The sequence below is a fragment of the Musca vetustissima genome, unplaced genomic scaffold, assembly GCF_032173495.1.
Source record: "Musca vetustissima isolate MV318-11 ecotype Yass unplaced genomic scaffold, APGP_CSIRO_Mvet_v1 utg25150, whole genome shotgun sequence".
NCBI lineage: Eukaryota > Metazoa > Arthropoda > Insecta > Diptera > Muscidae > Musca > Musca vetustissima.
In genome coordinates this window covers 2,126-25,214 of record NW_026881964.1, presented here as the reverse complement: position 1 = coordinate 25,214, position 23,089 = coordinate 2,126, and the positions used below count along the sequence as shown (strand labels likewise).

Genomic DNA, 23,089 nt, shown 5'->3' with positions numbered 1-23,089 from the left:
TGTTTTATTTCTGTATTTTTACAGGAGGGTAGCATTGGCCATGATATGGTAATAAAACCATTGCCTCATGAATTAAATCCACAACCGGAAGCATCACATCATCATGTTGTATATAAACGCAGTGTCGATCAAATGGAACATTTAAGTGATTTTGGTAAGTTTTAACGGGGAAACTAATAAAAAATATCACGAAGAAAATAAAACGATGGACAACAAATTTACTGAAAAGAGAAGAGGATATTAGGCTTCAGAATTCATTTATTTCCTTAAGGGGCCCCCCCCCCATTCTCGGTGTCAAAAATTTTTTTGATTTAATTCGAATCTACTCTAATTCTAGAATGTCTCTACAAAATTTCAAGTGAAAATCTCAAGAACTCTTAAAGATATAGCCGATTTATTGTTTTAGCATCAAGTGACGGCTAAAGGGCTTCTCAAACTTTAAACGCGTTTTTCTCAAAGCGAATGGCGGGCACGATAACTCAAAAACTAATAATCCAATCGGTTTCAAATTTTGACACGTTTCTCTGGGAGTGTGTAGCTCTCGTATGAACTAGGATAAAGCCAATCGGTGAAGATCTTCCTTATTTTTTAACTTAGTATGTGGTAAAAAATAGGCGATTTTCCATAAAATTTTTTTCAAAGTTCCGCCATTTTGTTAATTGTCATGACATGTCCTCTTTCTAAAACAATTGGAATTTTCGGATTCCGATGTTCCAATGAGGAGTTATCATGCCCGCCATCGAAAATATGGACTTTTCTTTGAACCCAAAAAACAACAACAAATTTTGGTAAATTATTTTTCATCCTTTTTAAATCTTCAAATACATATGTGCCAAGTTACAAACCTTAACAAGCATTGGTATTCATTTACCAGCCCATTTAAAATCTTAAAAATAAAAAATCGAGAATGGGGGGGGGTTCCCTTAATCATGAGAAATGGGCCAAGTAAAAACTCCGCTAAGTTCGCCTCGTTTGAACTTTTTATACCCTCCGAAATGAGGTGGGAATTAAAAAATGTCCAAAATCGATATGGATAATTATATGACATAGCCATCCTAAAATTGGTGTCAAGTGAAAAAGAAAAACCAATGTATAGACATTCAGGTTGGAGAATTGGGTTATGGCATTAAGGATACCGAAAATAAGGTATCATCTTTATATGGAAACATGGACTTACATTGAAAATATTCTGGAAAAAATTTTTCTCACTAAGGTCCCCCATAATTGTAAAGATAAAATATAGTCAGTGATCTAGTACCATAATATCACCTATATAGGAGTTGAGGCATTATATGAGGCTATACACAAAGATTGACCGATCGGGGCTTTAATATCGGGGCCATGCCACGGTTACACAGGGGAAAATGAAAAAAACACTCTACAGACACTTTTGATAATTATATTATAACCTTGGACCCATAACCTATGTATGGGGACTTAATTGAAATATTGAAAGTATTCTGCAAAAAAGTTATTTACCCACAATAGTTTAAATACTTCATAGTGCTAAAATATAGACCCTTCTGTTGGAAAATGCGCCTAGGACCAACGGAATACCTAGAAAGTGGGCAAATATCGACCGATATTATAATTTTTGGTAGGAGCTTCGATGAAAATCCAATGAAAATCGCATTACAGTCAATTGAATGTTTAAAAATTCCGAATAGTAGAAAATACCATTATATGGAGATTACATCGAAATTTGGGCCATTAATTATAATTTTTTGTAAGAAGATTTGGGAATCCAAAATTTTAAATGACAGTCCCTACAATGGAAGTTCCATTATATGAGGGCTTTCGTAAAAAGTGAACCAATATTGACAATTTTTCGTAGGAAGATTTGCTATCTAATGATAACCTAAAATACGAAATTACAGCCAATTCTGTTGAAAAATGTTCCAGATTTTATATTTCAGATTATGAACCTGCGATGGGCTCTTGGGATAGACCTTATTTTTTACGTGGCCCCCAAAGGAAGATATTGTGAGTTCTATGGCATGACGAAATCGACCTAGAATTTATTTCTTATTAAGGTGGATAGTATAACAATAACAGCCAACTGGTCACCACGAGATCGCTTACAGAAGCAAATCATCTTCATGAAATTTTACATAACCAATACCCAAAAAAACTGTTCCCGATCCCCTTAAGAATTATATTTTGAGGACCTTGACTGGACACTGGGCTGTTGAGGTAAACCTTATCATTCACATGGCCCCAAGGGAAGCAGTTGCAAGGTGTTAAACCACAAGATCACGGCGACCAATTGCGATCTCCTCTTCGAGCAATAACACAGTTCGGAAACGTTTCCCAAAAAAAAAAAAAAATAACACTGGTTTGGTTTTTCTTAACTGGTTTGGGATTCGTCTGCTTTCCCGGAGACCTAACCCTTATGGGGTTAGGTGTGCTACTCACTAATTTGTCTTCGATTCATCCTGCCCAGTTCCCGATTATGTGCTTCTTTTTGTCGTGAGCTTGCTCACGTTTTTTACCATCTTATCAGCCTTTCCGCTCTCAAACATTTGTTTTCCGACTTGGAATTTGAATTCAAGTCACCTCCTGTTTGGGAAGGTTGGGGTTCGAAATTGCTCTTTCCCAGGGGTTCATAAACTGACATAGATTCTTGGCTATTAGAGTAGTATGACCATTCACCTATCCCTTATCCACAATTTGGTGAGGCGCTCAGTAGGATTCTGACAAACTTCCTGGGGAGACTGGCAAATCCGTAAGTCCCGAAAAAACGAAAACCTCCTTCAGTTATTAACAGTTAACTCTGATTTGTTTTGTACAGACTGATAAATCAGTAGCCGATAATTTTTTCTACAGAAAAAATCTCAGTATCAAAAAACCATTTTCTATAGAGAAAAAACTTACCTCAGTTACTGAGGATTTTTTTGTCATAGAAAAAAACTCACGTCAGTAACAGAGAATTTTTTTCTATTGAAGAAAATGTCCTCATTACTGAGAATTGTTCTCAATTGAAGAAACTCTCCTCAATAACTGAGATTTGTTTTCTACAGCAAAACCTCACATCAGTGACTCAGGAAACTCAAGAATTTTTTTCCTATAGAAAAAACTCACCTCAGATACTGAGGATTTTTTTTATAGAAAAATCTCATCTCAGTTACTGAAGATTTTTTTCTATTGAAAAAGCTCACATCAGTTTCGGAGGAGTTTTTTTTTCTGTTGTAAAAACACTCCCCAGTTTCTGAGGATTTTTTATACAGAAATCTCTCCTCAGTCTCTGCGGGTGTTTTTTTTTATAGAATAAACTTACCTCCGTGCTGAGGATTTATCTCTGCAGAGAAATCACTCATCAGTGGCTGAGAATTTTTTCTTTAGAAAATCTCTCCTCAGTGACTGGGGAATTTTTTATATAGGAATAACCCTCCTCAGTTTCTGAGGAAAAATTCCCGCCTGTTACTCAGGATTCCTTTCTATAGAAATAAAATCGCTCTTCTTCAACTGAGGACATAATTTCTCTTCTCGCTCTTTAACAATTTTTCTCTCCATTCTGCTTCCTTACTTCCCATGTGCTTGTCATTATTTTTGCTTGTAATCCCCCAACAAAAAAATTATTAAACAATTATTGTAATTAATTTGTTTCGAACAGAAAACCGAACATCGGTAGCACCTAATTAAATTTGTATTTCGAGGCATTAAACTGTACAATTTAGCCAATGGAGGTTCATAAAATTTATAAATTATGAAGTCAGAAAAAATAAACAACAGACAAGCCTTCCTGTCAAAAAATAAAAATACACACAATACAAAAATGGTAAATTCACTTCTGTCTAGCGAATATGACGACGACGATGAAGAAGATTCCAAAACAAAGTAATAAAACAAAAACGAAGCAACAGTACAATTTTTCCCATTAAAGGAGATTGACCCGTGGCGCTCAATGCGAAGGTTAAGGCGTCGTCGTCATGATACGACATATTGACGTCTCTTTCGGGGGTTTTATTTATATTTTTAAAAATAAATTTTTGCCATAAAATTTTATTTCGTTTAAACCGAAAATTTATGTTAAATCTTAAGAGAATATATATTTTTGGGCGTCGTCTGCTGAAGTTATTTTATTTGCGAATAGTGGAATTTTTATTAGGTTTTTGGCCGGGTTGCGGTTTGAGGTTTATCGGATAAGAAGTGTATATGGTATCTAGAAAACAATTTAGTTACGTAAGCTGACTGTAGGTGGTGGGGAAAGAGAGGGAGTAAGGTAATGAGTTTTTGTTACTTTAAAAACAAGGTAATAACATGTTTAGTCACGTAGGTCCATGGTTGGCGGTTAGGAAGATGGGGTCTTTGTATTGTATCGGTTTTTGTAACATTTCAAAGAAAATTTTTGGTAATGATAACATTTGGTAACCTTAGAATGGGTTCATAGAACCTATTTATTTGTGTTTAAAATGCGATTTTTGTATGTTTGTGGCGTAGCAATGGGTTTTGATGTTTGTTTCCTAAGTCTTTTGTTTTTGTGTAAAGAATAAATAAAATACACAAAAAGCCAGATATCAGGTTCTATGAAAAATAAAAATACATTTTAATGTCAACATACTCTGGGACATTTTTCTTATCTAAAATAAACAGAAAACCTGAAAAAGTTGTGGCCCTGAAAATTTTTAAAAATTATCTTATTTTTTATCTACAGGCATATCCTTTTCCTATATATCCTTTTATTCTTTTATTATTCTAAAATTTTCTAACCTTCCTTTTATTTTTTAATTTTCTCTTTTCCAGCCTATATGGAACCCGATGATATGGCAACCCATGAAAAATTGGAAAAACTGCAGGAGAGACAAAAACGTTCCGCACATTTTAATACCCTAGCCGATATTGAAGAGGAACAAGAAGAGCTGGAAGCAGAAGACGGCATCAACTTTGATGAACATTCCACACACAAGAGGGCCAAGCGACATGCACCCTATATGATCTATCCTGAAGTATTAGTTATTGTTGACTACGATGGTTATCGTCTGCATGGCGGTGATAATTTACAGGTATCGTATATAATTCATTAATTGTTCAGCTAGAATTAGGTGTATTTCATTTTTTAAGTCCCACCCATTCATAGAAGGGAACACAACCTTGTGTTCTTTAAATTTCCTACAACATTTTTTTTAAATTATTTTTATTTATTTACTTTTTTTTGCAAAAAACATGTGTTCTTCTTTAACGAAAAACATCAAAACAATTTTATTTCCTATTAAATCTCTTAAATCATTTGAGGAAACATTTTATGAATATTAAAATTCATGCGATTCAAAGTATATTTTTATTATTTTATTTTTAGGAGAACCTATCTTGGAGAAACTAATAATTTATGGTTCTCCATGATATGGGAGAGTCATAAAACAAAAAATTCTAGATGCCGTTTTATTGATAATTTGTTATTTATTTATTTGTTCTTCTTTTTTTCATAAATTTATTTTCTAGGTGAAACGTTATTTCATTGCCTTCTGGAATGGTGTTGATTTGAGATATCGTCTGCTGAAAGAACCAAAAATACGTGTCAGCATTGCGGGTATTATTATTTCAAGGGTAAGTAACTCACAAAAATAGTACTGAAGAACATAAATCTTGAGACTAGAAAAAAAAACTTTAAGGCACGAAATCAAAAGACTTAAAAAACAAACTCTGTTTCACAGTTGGTCCGAGTCTCTGGACGTCTTGCTCGTTGATACCATCAGCTTGGTCTTCTCGCCATTTGCTACCATACCCACTTTGGTAGACTCCTTATCAATTTATTCAAAGGTGGCTGTTACCGCTCGCAGTGTTCGGCCCATTATATCGATGTCATCGGCGTATGCGAGTAACATGTTTTGTTTGGTGTACAGAGTGTCATTTCTGTTCACCTTTGCATCTCGTAGGATGTTAAAAAGATCACACGACAAACTGTCATCTTGTCTGAATCCTCGTTTGGTATTAAATGGCTCCGATAGGTCTTTTCATACTCTAGCTGTTGATCATGTGCCAGTTAATCTTATCCTGTATAGTCGTATTAATTTTGCAGTAAAGCCGAACACAGATATGGCTTCAAACACCTCTGAACGCATAGGGCTGTCGAATGCGGATTTATAGTCGACGAATAGGTGGAATGTGTCGATGTGTTTTTCGAGGGTTTTTTAGGATGGATTTGCCAGTTATGAAGCCGTATTGGTATGGTCCAATAAGCTCATTACCCATTGGCTTCAGTCGAAGCGATGGGAAGGAGACTTGTTCCTCTATAGTTGACACATATCTCCTTTTGGCACATGTCTCCTTTTTTGTGCACAAAACACACAATTCTGAGGTTCCAATCATTGGGCGTGCATTCCTCTACCCAAATTGTACTAATCAGCTGGTGCATAATCCTGACCACTAGTCTTAAATAGTTCGGCTGATAACCCATCATCACCAGCTGCTTTATTATTCTTCAGGCGATTTATTGCTATTCTGAACTCATCTTGGCTAGGTGGTATACACTCTCTTATTGGTTCTGGGGTATCTTCTTCACCGCCACTATTTGATACCAGAAGCTTTTCAAAATGCTCCTTCCAGATCCTCAACACGCTGTCTGTTTCCTTCTTCATCTTTACAGGAGTGTGTGCCTGCACCAAAGCCTTCGTTTTGGTGTTTTACTCATTGGTAAAATTTCCGGACTTCGTTCTGATTCCTGTACATTTCGATTTGCTCCCGCTCAAGTTTTTCTTGTTCTTTCTTCTTTTTTCTGAAAATACGTTTATTCTCTCTTCTTTTCTCCCGATAATTCTCTCTTGCATTACGTGTTTCTACTGTCTACAGGGTTACCATGTACACTGCGTTTTTCATATCGTTAGCATTACGACACTCCTGATCGTATCACGGATGGTGGTGTCAAGAAACCTTGCTTTTGCTCAGTTTTTAACTAAATAAAATTACAGTTATTCGAAATAGATATTTTTTTCGCGTCAAAATGAAAGTGAGGCATCTGGCATCACATTTACAAACTCTCTTTATTTATGTTATTTTTCTATCTGGGAACACTTTATACTTTATTGTTATAATATCTATGGCACAATGAATAGGTAGTCCTTTTAGCGCAGCTGATGTCTCGATTAACTGTCAAAGTGGGTAATTTCTATTTAAATTCGATGTGCAGTGTTGCCAACCATTTGAAACATTATAAGGAAAAATTTGACAGATAATCGAGACAAAAACAAAGGTTTTTTTTGATAAAAATGGGTTGATAATGTGGTCAAACTTCTGTGAATGTTAGAAAACTGGTTATAAAACACTTCGAAGACGATAAATCGGCGTGAGATATTGGATAAATCTTAAATGGAAATAATAAAACGAAATAAGTCATCCAATTCAATTGCGGCAAGATGCGGATATTTTCAGATATGGACAAGCGAATTAAGAAAAATCCGAACCTAATTTCATCAAAGATGACTGCCATAGTTTCGCACTATCTTAAAAAGTTTACCAATCCTGAAACAATTCGAAACTTACTCAGAAGAAATAAAATTTATGGAAGAGTGTCTCGAAAAAAATGAGAAATGGATCGATTGTGGTATGGGGTGCATGTCAGCTTATGCACCTGGAATTCTTTGTATTATAGAGGAAAATATAGATCAAAAAATGTATTTGGATATTATTAAAAATAGTTTAAGAAATTCAGCTCGAAATTTGGGTATTGACGATTATTTCTCCTTCTATCAAGACAACGATCCAAAACACAAAGCCTTGAATGTGAACGTGTGGCTCATATACAACTGTTCCCATGTTTTGGAAACAGCACAATCACACGATTTGAACTCAATCAAGCACTTGTGGGCAGAGCAGTTAAAAAAACATGTTAAAGGGTGAGTGGGCTAATAAATATGGCACAATAAATAATTAGTCCATTTAGCACAGCTGATTTCTCGACTAACTGTCAAAGTGCGTAATTTCTACTTGAATTCGATGTGCAATGTTGCCAACCATGTGAAATATTATTGCCGTGGAGATGCCCGTGGTATCAATCAGCAGATGTGATTGACTGAGCTCGATAAGTTGAGTCAGAACGTATCAAACTTATACAACTATAAAGGATTTTTTATGGATATTAAAATATTTCTTCGACTTTGTTAGTTTTATTTGAATAATAAATGAGGATTCAATCAAAATGCAATATTGTTAAAGCTATAAACCTAAACGAATTACGAATGCCGTAAAAAGAATTTAACAACAATTTGATTTTCAAATTTGTCAAATACTCTTGTCTAACTTGACAAATCTATGAAAGTATTAGCAAAAAAACAAGAATTCGTTTTTTCATTCTTTGCAGTTATTTAGGTGATTAGTAGTATAGCCATTCACTTATTTCTTCCGTCAAATTATTTACTGTTGTAATTGTAGGAAAAAATTCAAATATTTGTAAACTTCTATTATGTTACCGCTCAGTCTAAATTATTGGATTTCTTGTTTAGCAGCTATGAGGGAAGGGAAGTTGCCGGAAGAATAAAAACCCATTTGGCATATTTGTGACCCTTGCAATGGAGGAGACACATGCATATTTGAGTTTTAGCTGTTATTACCTCTACACCAACAGAGTTGGGTCTGCCAATTTCAGTAAAAATGGTGGCAGTGGGTGTAGTTTTAAGTCAATTGCCATGAATGTCGTCTGGTCGCTCTATTTCTCAAGTGTGGGTGGTCACTTTGCAGACACAAAAAAAGGGGAACAAAACCAAAAACCGAATGACAATCAAAAACCAGCAAACATTACAATAATTGTTTGAAATGTCGGGTTTTTTGTAAAAAAACGAAAGTCCAAATGGTCTTTGAATTGGGAATGAAAAAAGAAACAGCAGGGGAAAAAATAAAACTTTGGACAGATATTTACCGCCTTTGTTGAAATGACAAACAAACATATTTACCTAGTACCTACACCTAACAAACAAAACCCAACGATTGGTAACCGAAAACTTTGAAATGCAAATGCTGCTACTTTGAAATATATATGTACGAAATTTTTTCCGCATTAGATATCATTTTACCCAGAAACCATATCTCGACCCAAGCAACCAACAAGTCAACGAGGCAGCCACCTAGCCACTCAAATGAAATGCGACAATCAGACATGCCGAATTGAAATTGTTGCGGTTTTGTTTTTCTTATTGCCAAAATAATATTGAAAAAACCTCAACACAGCACGAATTGTCAATTGCTTAATACCACCACCTTAAAATTTCTGGCAGTATTAGGCTGTTCATTTGCTTCCTTCTAAACCACCTAGCACAGCGTGGGTTAATTTTTAATTCTAAGCCAAACAAAATTTTAAATATAACTGTTTTTTTCTTTTCCTTCCAATACTAAATCATACATTTTGATTTTAGTACGGAATCAAAAACGTTCGCCCAGTAGCTGGCTTAAATTGTAATGTGAATAATAAGCCCAGTTAGTTAGTTCATGACATGGGTTTTTAGATGTTATGCGTCTTGCATAGACCCAACGAATGGATTTCATATGAATCGTGAACTCGTGTTTTAAAAAGTTTTGCCGTTAACGTTAACTTCGCTGTTGCGTAAATTGAACTTTAATTTAATTGACAGTAGAATATTTTGTCAGGAGATTTTTCGATTAAGATTTATGAGTTTGAAAGAGGAAAAAAATCCGACTGCCTATGTAACATTAAATGTACGATATTTTGAGATTAAAACAAAGTATCGTTATTAATTACATGTCAGCTTTAAATAGAAGAGGGTTATCGAAAACAAAATCGAGTAAAAATTTTATTAAATAGGGATCTATTTTTTATATATATGTACAGTAGAAGGTTTTAAAGGTGGATAATCTCGGTTCTGAAGTAGCATGATGCAACTATAAAACGGCAAATACATTAGAACTTTTTACCGGATTAACCTACTGTATGAGGATTCATTGGACATATATGCAAAGTAATTGACAATTGAAACCCACTGGGTTAACGAAATCTGGTTAAATGTAAACGTAATTTAAGGTGATTTATCAAAAGAAAAACCTTTGTTTTTGTCTCGACCATCTGTCAATTTTTTTTTTCCTTATAATACTTTACATTGAATCCATGTACAAATTACGCACTTTGACAGTTAATCGAGTCATCAATTGCGCTAAATGGACTACCTATTAATTGTGCCATGTGGAGTGGTTTGGACTTAGCTCCTTAAAAGATACTAGGCACGATGCAATAATAAGGTGATGTATCAAAACAAAAACTTTTGTTTTTGTCTCGACCATCTGTCAACTTTTTCCTTATAATATTTCACATGGTTGGCAACTTTGCACATCGAATTGAAGTAAAATTAACCACTTTGACAGTTAATCGAGACAGTTAATCGAGCTGCGCTAAATGTACTACCTATTTTTTGTGCCATGGAACTAGACCATCCATTGAGTTTTATAGTACCTTGTAGTTCAATCGATTAGTAGACTTACATATCCCTACAAAAATATTTTGCTATGGGCCTCTTGCGTAAAGGGTACAGAATTTTGTAGAGTCGGGATTTATTTTTATTATACAATCCATTTAATAAAACGATTTCGTTTTGTAGAAAGTTATAGAGATGGGCAATCTCGGTCCTTAAGTGGTACGAACTTTTTCGTTTCGCTTCCCTAGTGAACGTCTTGTTGTGGGTCTCTTGTGTAAAGTATAGATCATTTGGACAAACAGCGAACTATTTTAAAGATCCAGTTAATTTACGATAAGACCTTCGTAGTAGAAGATTATAAAGTTGGACCATATATATCCTTATGATATTTCAAATGGTTGGCAACACTGCACATCGAATTCAAGTAGAAATTACCCACTTTGATAGTTAATCGAGACATCAGCTGCGCTAAATGGACTACCTATTCATTGTACCATGCATAGTACCTTTTAGTTCAATGATTAGTCGAAAGTCGATTTACCTATCCCTAGTAAATATCTTGCTGTGAATCTATTGTGTAAAGGATACAGAACAAGGTATATTTAATAAGGTAGCCGCATCGACCCAGCTGTTGGACAAATAAATGTCAAAAATGTTGTTGTAATGTTGAACCAAAAAATTAAAAAACAAAATTTTAAATGAAAATCTTCGAATTTCGTATAGCTTTTTTGGCAATATTTTTATTAACATTTTCTACAAAAATTTGTGTAAAAAAATCTTGTCAATCTGTTTGTTTTGGCAAAATATTTTTGACATATCAAAATACAACAACCGATGTTTGTTGTAGAAATTCGCCGATGCGGCTACCTTGTATATCTACCTTGATACAGAATATTGTTAGGCTGGAATTTATTTTTTATACAGTCCAGTTATATAGGGCCTTCGCTTTGTAGATAGTTATACAGATTGATAATCTCGTCCCTGAAGTGATTCGACCTTTATGGGGAATGTTTCCTTTGAACTAATTCGTTCGGCAGTGACACAATTCTAAACGGTTAGGTTCCCTTAAATCTTTTTTCTATAACCACATGTGGTATGTTTGGGTTAGATTATGAGATTGAAGAATATTTTTTTAAAAATCCACGCCTTGTGGCTTCTCTTAAAATGGGATAGGACGAAATTCTAGAAGGTTAGGTTCCTTAAAATAGGATAGAATTTATCTATAACCACATGTGGTATGTTTGAGTTAGATTATGAGATTAAAGAATATTTTTTTTAAATCCACGCCTTGTGGCTTCGATAAAAAATATATTTTTTGTTAAATCCACGCCTTGTGGCTTCGATAAAAAATATATTTTTTGTTAAATCCACGCCTTGTGGCTTCGATAAAAAATATATTTTTTTTTAAAATCCACGCCTTGTGGCTTCGATAAAAAATATTTTTTAAAAATCCACGCCTTGTGGCTTCGTTAAAAAAAATATAATTCTAATATTACCTATTATAGAGCACCTTCCTCTCTCTAATCTCCATCTTCACATGCTAAAAAGTGCGTTTCAAGCTGACAGCTTTAATAATTAACCGCTCAAAAAAAAAAGAACAAGCACCTAACCGTGTTGATTATAAATCATGTGCGAAAACCTAAAACACATTTCGCTTTTAATTAAATTGTATTTTAAATTTTGTTATCATAGATCTGTGGACATTTTATTTACAATTTTTTTTCTGTGTGTGTTACGGTTCTATAACCGGCAACACCTTAAGGAAGTTGGCAATTTTTCAACAATTTAATGTTTTCGGCAATGATCCATGCGAATGTTTGGTTAATTTTTTTACTAAATTAATTCTTGTGGTGTTTTTTATTCGCGTCTTCTTGGTTGATTTTGGTGTTAATAAAGAACACCCTCCCAGACCCCTTCCCTTGGCCTAAGCAAATATTGGCATGGGTGAAGTGTTTAGAAAGGAAACCGGTCGTTCGTTCAAATGGTCATAACTAAGTGCCAAGAAGAAGGAAGGAGTGTTCCGCCAAAAATAGAATGAATGAAAAAAAACTATAACAACAAAAACTATTTTCAAAACTGCTCGAATTTTAAAATTTTTAGTTTGAAATGTTAGTGGGTCAAATGCATAATCTCTTGTAGTTGTTACACATATCTATTTTTTTGCCTTCATCGGGGTAGGTGGTATTATCTTGGATTTCATAATGTTTTCGACTAGGAATTCATTTAATTAATTGCATGTTGCGAATTATATGCAAATCATTAGAAATTAATGTCATTTCTAGGATATTGACAGCTGACAGCTGTTGTCTCCCTGATCTAATAATAATATGGCTTCCTGTAATTAACTCCCAGCAGGTTGTGAGTCCGTCCCGCCACATACACACACACACACGAAGTATTTTCTGTATATGTTGCGTTTTAATGACAATTTGTATGCAAAGAAATTAATTAAATATGTTAATGGAGCAACTTGATCTATGTTTTGGTTATTGACTATATGCATACATACATATCGATATGTATGTGGGGGTATTTGCAACCAGTTTACCAGTTTTTATGCAATTTTACACGATAAATTCCTAAGCCATCAATCTTCAAAAGCATACAAACCATTGCTACACATGACAATTACAAGAATTAGTAAATTGAATGATAATTATTGCGCTTAATGATTTTTTTCGCACTTCGTAATTGAATAGAAATAACAACAACATACATGTCTATATCATTTACGTAAATTCTAAAATATATGGAAGGGGAAATTTCTGATTTTAAAATCCTAAGAAATGTTAGAACCAAAGAAATGTAGAAGTCAAAGAGTGTTTTTTATGTTTGAAAGAACTTTACAAGATTTGCTCACCTTCAAGAGGTCAGGATATTTTGGAATTATTATGTACTATATCAGATAAATAAAATTAAACATTCTCATTAAAATTAAACCCCATATAAAACATTCTGTTTTATATGGGGTTTTAGAAGAAATACCATTATTGGAATTTTAATATTTAAATCTGTTGTACCCTCCCTAAATTTACTGTTCTTAACTCTTATTTTAATGTCCTATAAATATGTGTATATTTAGTTAGCCTAAAAATTATTGGGCAGGTACTTATATGTTCGTCTGGAGAGGAATGAAATCCTATACCATATGAAGTAGATATTTCAGCCATAAATTCTGAAATGTATTCCACTTCTTGAAATGTCAATCAACCATAAATTTACATTCCTTTCTCTATTCGGTTTCCTCTACTTCCTCTATACCAATTGTTTGTTTAATTCTCCTACACAGTAACACATTGACCAAACTCTAAATGACAACCATACAATGGAAATATACAAGAACTACATTTTTGTTTTACTTTCCAAAAATAACGCAACAGATTTATTAGGTGTCTTTTTACAATATCTCCATAACACCTACACATTTTTTACAAACAGAAAAAAATTACACAAAATTGTATTAACAAGAACATAAATCAATATAAAAAGTATTCAAAACAGTGAAAAAGAACACTTAAGGAATTCAATCAGTTACAAGAAAAAAAATAACGGTTAACCTATTTCTAAATATTCTACATAGGACAAAGTTCATAGAAAGGTTTTTTTTTTAATTTTAAACATTGAAAGGGGCTATTAATTTCTTTACAGACTTTAACAAAAATATTAGGGAATTTAATTGCTCTGGAACCAATATTCTCAGGATTTACAAACAAAAATGTTAGATATAAATATTCGGAAAATATAAAGGGTTATGTTGAATTCAGTTAATAGCAGACTAAAAACTTTGTAGAGCTGTATTTTATATCCGTTACATAAAATACAGCTCTACAAAGTTTTTCTTCTTTTGAGAATAATGGACTGCAATTTATTTTTATAAAATATCGTATTTATGTGTCTATAGCCCAGAGCAACAAAAATATTTGTTCGTTCTTTATGGAATCATTCATTTTCTCCAGTTAAAGTCATATCTTTTTGAAATTTCTCCATCTCTTCTCCTTATTTATTAATCCTGAGTTAGTGGTCAGCGTTTCAATTCAACATTGAATCCGACTTCTTCATCTGTTTCAAGACCAATATCCGATATCAAAGCCTTTTTGGTTTTTGGATAACCCTCCAGTATGGCATCCAGCATATCGTTACAAATACGTTTGCGTTTCCGATAGGCTGTCGATACATTTGAGTATTTTGTTTCAATTTTCTTAACATCTTGAGAAGAAAGCTGGAAAAGAAGATGAAAAAATGGAATAAACAGGGTCGAAATATTCCAAAAATCTAAACTCGAAACCCAGATTGTAAATTGCCTGCCAAAAGGCCTTACATCCTACTTACATTTAGTCAGTCAGGTTGGAACTTTCTATCTTCAAAATAATGAAAAAGAAGTGGGTATATGAGAAGTATATGGGATCAGTGTTGAGACATGAACAACACCGAAATGAGATTTGCATTCAAAATCCCTAACATCGGACCTATATGACAGATATGTAAAAATTTTTGAATATTTCGGCCATGTTCGAATACCTAAAAAATCGGCTGCAACCCTAAACATACTGTCAAAAATGGGCCTGTTGGAAATTCCCTGTGAAATATGTTTTTACACATTTCTTATTTGTTGGAAATTACATTTGGACCCATCAGCATACCGAAAATGGGACGAGATCTTTATATGAAGATGGGAAAAGGAAAAATTGCAGCCAATTCGTTTCGATAAAGTAGACAAGTATTGATCATTTCTGATAGAGAGAGCCTAAAATACTAAATTATTACCAATTCTTGTGGAAAACTTGCCCATAATTCCGAAATTTTGGGTTATCGATAAATCGGGAAGTACTTTCAAAAGTGATCCAATATTGACAATTTTTATTTGGAAAATTTGTGCCCAATGGGAACCCAAAACAACAAAATACAACCAATTCGGTTGGAAAACGATCCTAAAATCCCAAAATTCCCAATAAGGATTATCTCAAATATAGGACCAATATTGAAACATATTGGTAGGAAGATTTGAGGATTTGTGTCTAAAACCCTCATAGATCGAATATTTAGAGGTATGAGTTCTACCCTGAAAAATAGACCAGCATTGATATTTTTTAGTAAGGAGAATTGTTAGCCAATGAGAACCCAAAATAACAAATTACAGGCAATTTGGTAACATATCTAAAATACAAACAAATTAGGGTGGGCCATTATATGGGGACTACCATGAAATGTGGACCAATGATGATAATTTTTGGTTGGCAGATTTTGATAGACAATGAGAAACTAAAATACGTCATTACAGCCTTTAGTTGAAAAAACATGCCCAAAATTTTGAAATTTCCGTAATTTTGTGGTGCCTTCATATGTGGGCTATCCTAAAAAGTAGATCAATATTTATAATTTTTTGGTAAGGAGAGTTGATAAACAATGAGAAACTTAAATACGCCATTACAGCCATTTTAGTTGAAAAACATTCCCAAAATCCTTAAAATTTAGGGGTATCTTCGTATGGGAGTTACCTTGCAAAGTGGACCAATGTTGATCATTTTTGGTAGGGATTTGCTACCCAAATAGAACCAAAAATATTAAAAATATCGATTGGTAATGTTAGATGGGCCTATACCAAAACGTAGACCAATATATAACATTTCCAATACTAAACATCCTAGGAGTACTAGTACGCGTCAAATTTCAAACCTCTTTTTTAAATATTGTGAGATCTAAAGTGATTTCAAGGGACAGATCTTCAAAGACTTGTATTCTGATCAAGAACAAATATGATTTATGGAGCCTCCCCTTCCTATGTTCTTGGATATACACAATTATTAATTTTATTGCAGGCCCCTTTACCTTGGCCTCTTTTTCCTGGGCCTCATAGTGCCGTAGCTTTTCATTGATATTTCGAATATCATCCATGAGATTCTCCTTTTCCTCCTCGAGTTGGGCCAAAGTTTTAATTTTACTTAACGATCTCAATTTAATTTGCATTTCACTTAGCTGATTTTCTTTCGACTTCAAAACTTGGCGGGCCTGGTTTAATTTTTGTTTGGCCATCAACACATCCTTTTTTAACTGAAATTAAAAATTGGTTAATTTTTTAAATTAAAAATTCGAAATTATTTACTTACCTCTCCTGCGTTGGTATTCTGCTTGGGGAAATATATTTTATTTTTGCCATACATTTTCATTGCCAAAATTTCCTTGTCCACCAGGGAATCTAAGGACCTAAAACATATGAAAAATATTAATTTCATACTCATTTAAATATTATATCAAACCTAATACTCACTTTTGTATGGCCGCCTTTCCCAAATCCTTGCCACAACCATCCACCACATCATTAATGGCATAGGGTCGATTGGCTTTTAGCATAAATTCTTGTACAACTTTTAGCACCGAAGACTTGGACATCTTAAAATCTGCAACAGAAAAAACAACGACAATAACAAATAATTTGTATAACTTGTATGTTTATTGCCCATATATGTATGTATGTACGTTCTTGTAATCTGACATTTCTCAACAAAACTCACGTGTACCATGACCACTAACCATTATCTTGAAGTTGCTCTGGCTGTGCTATTCCATTCATGCAGATGTTTTATTACCAAAGACATTAACATTATTTATTAACGGTTTTAATATCAATGTTATTACATTCTAAGTTGTTATTTTTATTGCCATACTTTTTTAGTTGTTGTTGTTGTTTTTTTTTTTTCTTTAAATACATATTAATTACCAGATACCACATACGAAAAAATATGCAATTTTATGTCTTGCAGAACGTTTGAAGCTAGAGCTATTACAATCAGAAGATTGACAAATCAGAAATTAATGTAAATGAAAGTGTACCGCAACAAGTGGTAACGCCTGCTTCGCGGCGTCTAGTTAGCAATAAATTATGGATAAGATTTGATTTTTTTAGAATATTAACAGGAAAATAGTTTGACTTAGTCCGGTTGGGCAGTTTCGGAAAATACAGAAAAGGTAACTAAATAAAATTGGATTTTAATAGACGAATCGAAAATTTTCCCAAGATTTCGACGTCAATTTCGTCATCTTTGGGGATTTCATTCAAAAGCTAGGGATAAGTTAATCGACTTTTTGTAGTAAAAAAAAAAAACAAAAAATCAAAGTCGACTTTGAGGAAATCCCTAAGTTGGTATTTTTTACGATCGCCGCACTTTCCAGCCCCTGCCGACCGAGAGAGCCACCTCCTCCTAACATAGGGAGCGCGTATACCTCAGCTACAGTTAAAACCTCAGCCGGTTAAACACTAACGATTTACGACAATGAGCAATCGTAACACACCAATAAAATAAATAGAACTAATCCAAGACATACGCCTGACAACTGTTGCTACACACTAAGAACGTAAGATACAGTTTTTTATGACATACAGAGGTTCAGATAAAGATATACTATTATATAATTTGTCGTATTCTTCACATAAAGACCGGAGAGGATTACTTAATTCAAATTTAGATTTTGCAAATGTTACTTTAAGGGATATGTAGTTTCGGCTACAACGTAACGGTACATTAAATTAAATTTCAACTAGTAAAAACTCAGATTTAATTTGGCCGCGAGTTTAATAATTAAAACAGATCAAATCATTAAACGTCTTTTCTCTTGTGTGGTAAGGTCAATTAACATCAGACGATTTCCATATGGTGCCAGAAAATCATTTGAGTTCCATCCTAAACCTCTGAGAGCAAGTAAAAAAAAATGAACTTGTAGAGATTCTATTTTGCCAGAATAACATTTATAAAAAGGATTCCATACTACACAACCATATTCTAATGTTGGTCGAACAAGACTTATGAATAAGCGTTTGCTCACAAGATCGACTTTCAAATTTCTTCTTAAATACTTGGTATATTAACACAAAGCGCAAATTGCCCAAAAAATTCATATTCCATAACATTATTTTATATGTTAACAACAATTCATAAAAAATTTTAGTCGAATTTACATTAGTTGGCAGTTAAAAATCCAAATCGGGTTTTAACAGGTTTAACAAAAGGGAAAGATCGAAAAGACAACTTTTTAATCAAAGGCAAAAATCGAAAAGTTTAAAAATCTACGTTTTGGTCGGAGACAAAAATTGAAAAGCCTAAAAGTCGACTTTTGCGTTCGACTACGATTCATCCCAATTACCTACTTTTAATCTTGTTCTGAATGTGTTTCTGGTTCGTGGTTCCCCAGCTATATATAACTTATAATGTTGGGTCAGAATATTTGTTTTCTTAGTATAAATCTCAAGACCAGCATTGCGAGCCTGTTTCTCCAGGACTTCTAATTTTGACTGCATATTGGATATCTTGTGAGAGAGAGAAGACATATATCCGCATAATTGAAGTCTTCCAGTTGCAGTGAGACACTCGATGATATGCCTCTTATCGGACAGCAATCTTCGTCCATTATTTCATCCAGTACAAGTTTGAGCAGTAGAGGTGGCACCGAAGCATCCTTGCTTTACACCTGCATTGATCTGAGGGGGTGTGAATGGAGAAGACTGAAGGAGTTCTCAAAAAACACGGAATTCCTAGATTCATAGGGGGATCAAATCTAAACTTTCAAATCTAAACTTTCACTAATTCTAACTTTCTCCGCATTTCTAGAGCACACAACATACCTCAATTGGCTTATGTGTATGTCCTTCTCATATTGGACATGTGGTTTTATTATCCACCCCTTTTTTCAACCTAACCTACTCCTGCATTCATACGAAATTCTTGGCTTATGTTACCGTTGCTAAGAACTAACAGTTCTGCACACCCGTACTTCAATCTTATTATTCGAATTATTATCTGGGGTACTCCCAGTTCGGAAGTTTGGTGCCAAAAGCTTTTTTGAAGTCGATGAAAGGTATATACAGGGGGTATGCCATTATCTTAAGTGGACCGTATACAAAAAATAGATGCCTGTTTAACTAAATACTCTCTCTCCAACACACACAGCAAGATATTTATATTTCTTAATTTAAAATCAGTCGGTAGAAAACTTTCTGCTCAAATTTATCAGCATCGTTATCTAACTCAGATTTACCACATGTAACAATAGAAAATTTATCAATTTTCTAAAGTCTCCTACCAGACGAAGTCCTTATCTTCGGAGCACTTTATAAAAGGAATAGATACCTGTTTAACTAAATTATCTCTCTTCTATTGATCACACTTTTGGGGTTTTACATATTTTGATACAAGAAGTTGGGCTGTGATTTAGGTCTTTTCAAGGTCACTTGAAAACACGTTTAACGCCATCATTGAAATTATTTTTTGGTTAGGTTAGAATTTAAATTCCTTTCAACCACTATTTGGCAGAATTTTTTGATATCCATATTAATTTGGACTTCTATGCCTACTTCTGAATTATGTTTCTTTAGCAACATTCAAAGATTTGTCTTTATTGTTATAGAGGTCACACAATATATTTCATATTTTGGAGAAAAAAATGCCTTGAAATATTGACCAGTTTATTGAGACTCCAAAATAAAATATAATTCTTATTCTACACTTCCGAACCGAATCGTTTACACTTGTAGGATGTGTAGGAACTTAAATAATACAATAATACACGTTTTCTGAAAATTTGTGTATTTAAAATCAGGTATATTGAATCCCAAATATCTCGATATTTCCGCTTGTGAGTTTTTAAGGTTTTACATTCTCTTCTGTACGAGTTGTGAGTTAATGGGAGAAAATTAATTTAACTTAGTTTAACTGTGGATTATTGTGAAGTACACTTTCAGAGACCGATTAGCAGGCACATAGAAGAAACAGTTTTTTTCGCACAATCTCTAAATATTCTATGGAAGTTGTCTTCGAATGCTGTGATGCCGCATTCAAATCCCCATATTTTAAACACATGCTATACTACTAGACTAGGTATAACTATAACACTGTTTACATTAACAAAATAATAATGTTTGCCATTTTGCAAATACAAATGTCAAATGTTGTGTTTTGTATTTTATGAATCACGTTTTTGGTTTACATTAAAGTGAAGCTGGTGCAGTAGGTATGGCATTGAGGCTATAAGCACCTGGTGGTTTGCAGCATACACTGTAGCATCTTCTTTTTATGAAGAAGATGACTTGTGCCATTTTAAAGGAAATTCAATTCCACAAAGCAATAAAAGTAAAATAAAACTAGATTTGGACAAGTTAACAAAAAAGTTCAAATAGTTAGTAGGCAAAGACTAGCATAAAATTTGAAATGAAAAACCAAACCACAATGGCAATTTCCCATCGCAATGGAAACCCAAAGATGATTTCGCCTTAAAGGTTACAATAAAATTAAAATATAACATTTAAATATTTTCCTTATGCTGGATACAATACAATTTCTAACCAAACTTTTTTCCTATTCTCTTTTCTTCCCATAGGGCCGTGATGCCACACCATATTTGGAAAGAAATCGTGTTGGACGTGATGCAATCGATTCGGCAGCAGCCTTAACAGATATGGGTAAATATTTATTCCGTGAAAGACGTTTGCCGGTTTACGACATTGCTGTGGCCATAACCAAGTAAGTTTTTTTTGTAAAAATCAAATTATTATTAAAATTTTATAGGAGGAGCCTTAAATAAATTCTGTGATTTTCAATTTTTTTCTAATCTCTATTTTTTCTACTTTGTTTTATTTTATATATATTTTGAATGAGTCTACACTATTGTATTTTCTTGTCAAAATTGAAATTTCTATATCTTTCTTTTCCCCTTCAAATCAATCCGAAACAAAAAAAAAACAAATCTAAATCCGATCTTAGGTATGATATGTGTCGCAGACGTAAAGGAGGTCGTTGTACAAAAGGCACAGCCGGTAAAGATATTTCAAAATTATTTCTTTATTATTATTTTTAGTTTGGAATTATTTTTTGTAGTTGTTGTTTTGGCACATTTTAGAAACATATGACATATTAACCTTAGTAAAAAATATAGTTTTAAACAAGATTTTGGGTATTTTTCAATATCTTCAGCTATGCTACAATAAAAACGAGACATGCTACTTAACCTAAAACTGAAGATATTGAAAACTTTTGGTAATATTTTTTCTCAACATTAGTTTGGAAATAGTTTCTTTTATATTTTTTGAATTATATAAACCTACTAAACATTTAATATAGAAATGCTTTTTAATATTAGGATTTAGAGAACAAAGAAAATTGCCCGTAGCATTTATACAATTCTGGGTATAATGTTTTGATATCTACGTCAGTATAATTGAAAAGTCAAAAATTACCTAAAATTGGCATTTTTATATCCTTCAAAATATTTCTAAATTAAATAATAATCATCTCTGGCTACCGCAAACCCTACGAGTAGTCACTTTCCCGAAAGGGAACACTGGAATATCGATAATATTAATCTCAAAAAGCTACCAGAGCTCAGTGGAACCGATATCGGGTATAAGGGGAATTAGCATTATACTTGCAACAGTTATTATAAATATCGATTGCTACTATAGCCTCTTGGATCAACCCTTTGAGTTAATCTGTAGTTTACCTCATTCTCCTGTCTATTTCTTGTAGTAGATTTTTTTAAGAACTTTTTATTTTAATTACTTATCGTAAGATACCCTCAGACTTCCTAATTTCATCTATTAGAATAAATGTTCCTTTTCGATCCAGTATATATTAGCAACTATTATAGGTAGATTTTCATCGCAAAAATTATTCTATGGGAGATTCACATAGCAAAAAATGTGTATTAATTTGAATTCGGTGTATTCGAATGTAGATTTTTGCATAAATGTAGAACGTACGACATACGTTTTCCTAGTCCCTTTCTCGGATTTATTTAATCAGAAACTATTCAATGAATGAAAGATTACTAATTTAAATTATTATTCATTATACCCAGAATTGTGTAGATAAATTTTAGAAATTATTACAATTACTTTCTAATTTTGGAAAGGTTTATTTTTAATTAAATCTACTACTAACTACTTATTTTTAAATATATAAAAGAAAACTACGAAGCCCCTACACATATCCAGGAAATATTTTTGCTACTTACATCTTCGTATTGTCTTCTCTTCTTTTTCACACGTTGTTTCTTTTTGCTCCTCGCTCGCCTTCCTTGATTGTGATTTTTTTCTTTTTATTTCATTTTACTTTTAAACACTATATATTTTTATAAAAAAACACTTACCGTATTTTATTATTTAATAACAAAATCAAATTAGACTTGATATGTGCAGACGTGAAGCTGGTGCTCGTGATTGTAATCGTGGTACAGCAGGTAATATACAGATAACTGAAAAGAAAAAATATGAAAATGTGAAATAATTCAATGAATAAATATTTAGCACGTTCTGTTGTAAAAAAAGTTCTCTCTTCTGTCGAATACTGTTCTCTTCTCTCACTTGTAAAATAAAATGTCAATGATTTCCTCTAAAAAAATTGTCTTGTGTAAATATATTTCGAATAAATATTTCCTTTGATCTTGAATTATTTTTAATTGTTCTCTTTGTGTTTTTTTTTTCTTTATTATGTGTGAAATTAAATTCTGAGTCTTCTACGTCTTATATTTTTATTGTTCTTCCTAACAATTTGCTCAAGAATATTAGTTTTCTTCTCAATTTCTCAATCTTCGATTTCTTCTCTGTTTTTCTCCCTAACAAATTTCCAAGGAATTCGTTTCTTCTCTTCTTCCTAAAATTTTTAAAGAATATTCGTCTTGCATTTTTTCGTTTTCTGATTTATAATTCTGGTTCAATTTTTATTTGTGTCAATACTATTTTTATATGTGTCTAA

At 33.1% G+C, this 23,089-nt stretch overlaps 2 protein-coding genes across 2 annotated transcripts; one reads left to right on the top strand and one right to left on the bottom strand.

Annotated features, from left to right (window-relative positions):
• Nucleotides 1-20: 20 nt before the first annotated feature.
• LOC133328056 (A disintegrin and metalloproteinase with thrombospondin motifs like) lies at nucleotides 21-22,574 on the top strand (the record flags this gene model as incomplete). The annotated part of the gene is made up of 5 exons (XM_061536605.1): nucleotides 21-154; nucleotides 4,744-5,003; nucleotides 5,440-5,544; nucleotides 20,718-20,860; nucleotides 22,519-22,574. Coding segments are annotated over exons 1-5 (673 nt in total), but the record flags the coding sequence as incomplete, so codon positions are not given.
• LOC133328057 (homologous-pairing protein 2 homolog) lies at nucleotides 14,374-16,869 on the bottom strand. Its single transcript, XM_061536606.1, has 5 exons — nucleotides 16,862-16,869; nucleotides 16,618-16,739; nucleotides 16,457-16,553; nucleotides 16,179-16,400; nucleotides 14,374-14,571 (listed from the first exon to the last, which is right to left on the bottom strand). Exons 2-5 carry the CDS (start codon nucleotides 16,737-16,739, stop codon nucleotides 14,374-14,376), a joined length of 639 nt encoding a protein of 212 aa, XP_061392590.1. The 5' UTR covers nucleotides 16,862-16,869.
• Nucleotides 22,575-23,089: the final 515 nt, after the last annotated feature.

What these genes read in the sequence shown, in the direction of transcription:
- LOC133328057 (XM_061536606.1), bottom strand. Translation starts at nt 16,739, where the DNA reads ATGTCCAAGTCTTCGGTGCTAAAAGTTGTACAAGAATTTATGCTAAAA. An exon ending in GGAAAGGCGGCCATACAAAA is followed by an intron (nt 16,554 to 16,617) that starts GTGAGTATTAGG and finishes CATATGTTTTAG; the next exon opens with GTCCTTAGATTCCCTGGTGG. An exon ending in AGAATACCAACGCAGGAGAG is followed by an intron (nt 16,401 to 16,456) that starts GTAAGTAAATAA and finishes TTTTAATTTCAG; the next exon opens with TTAAAAAAGGATGTGTTGAT.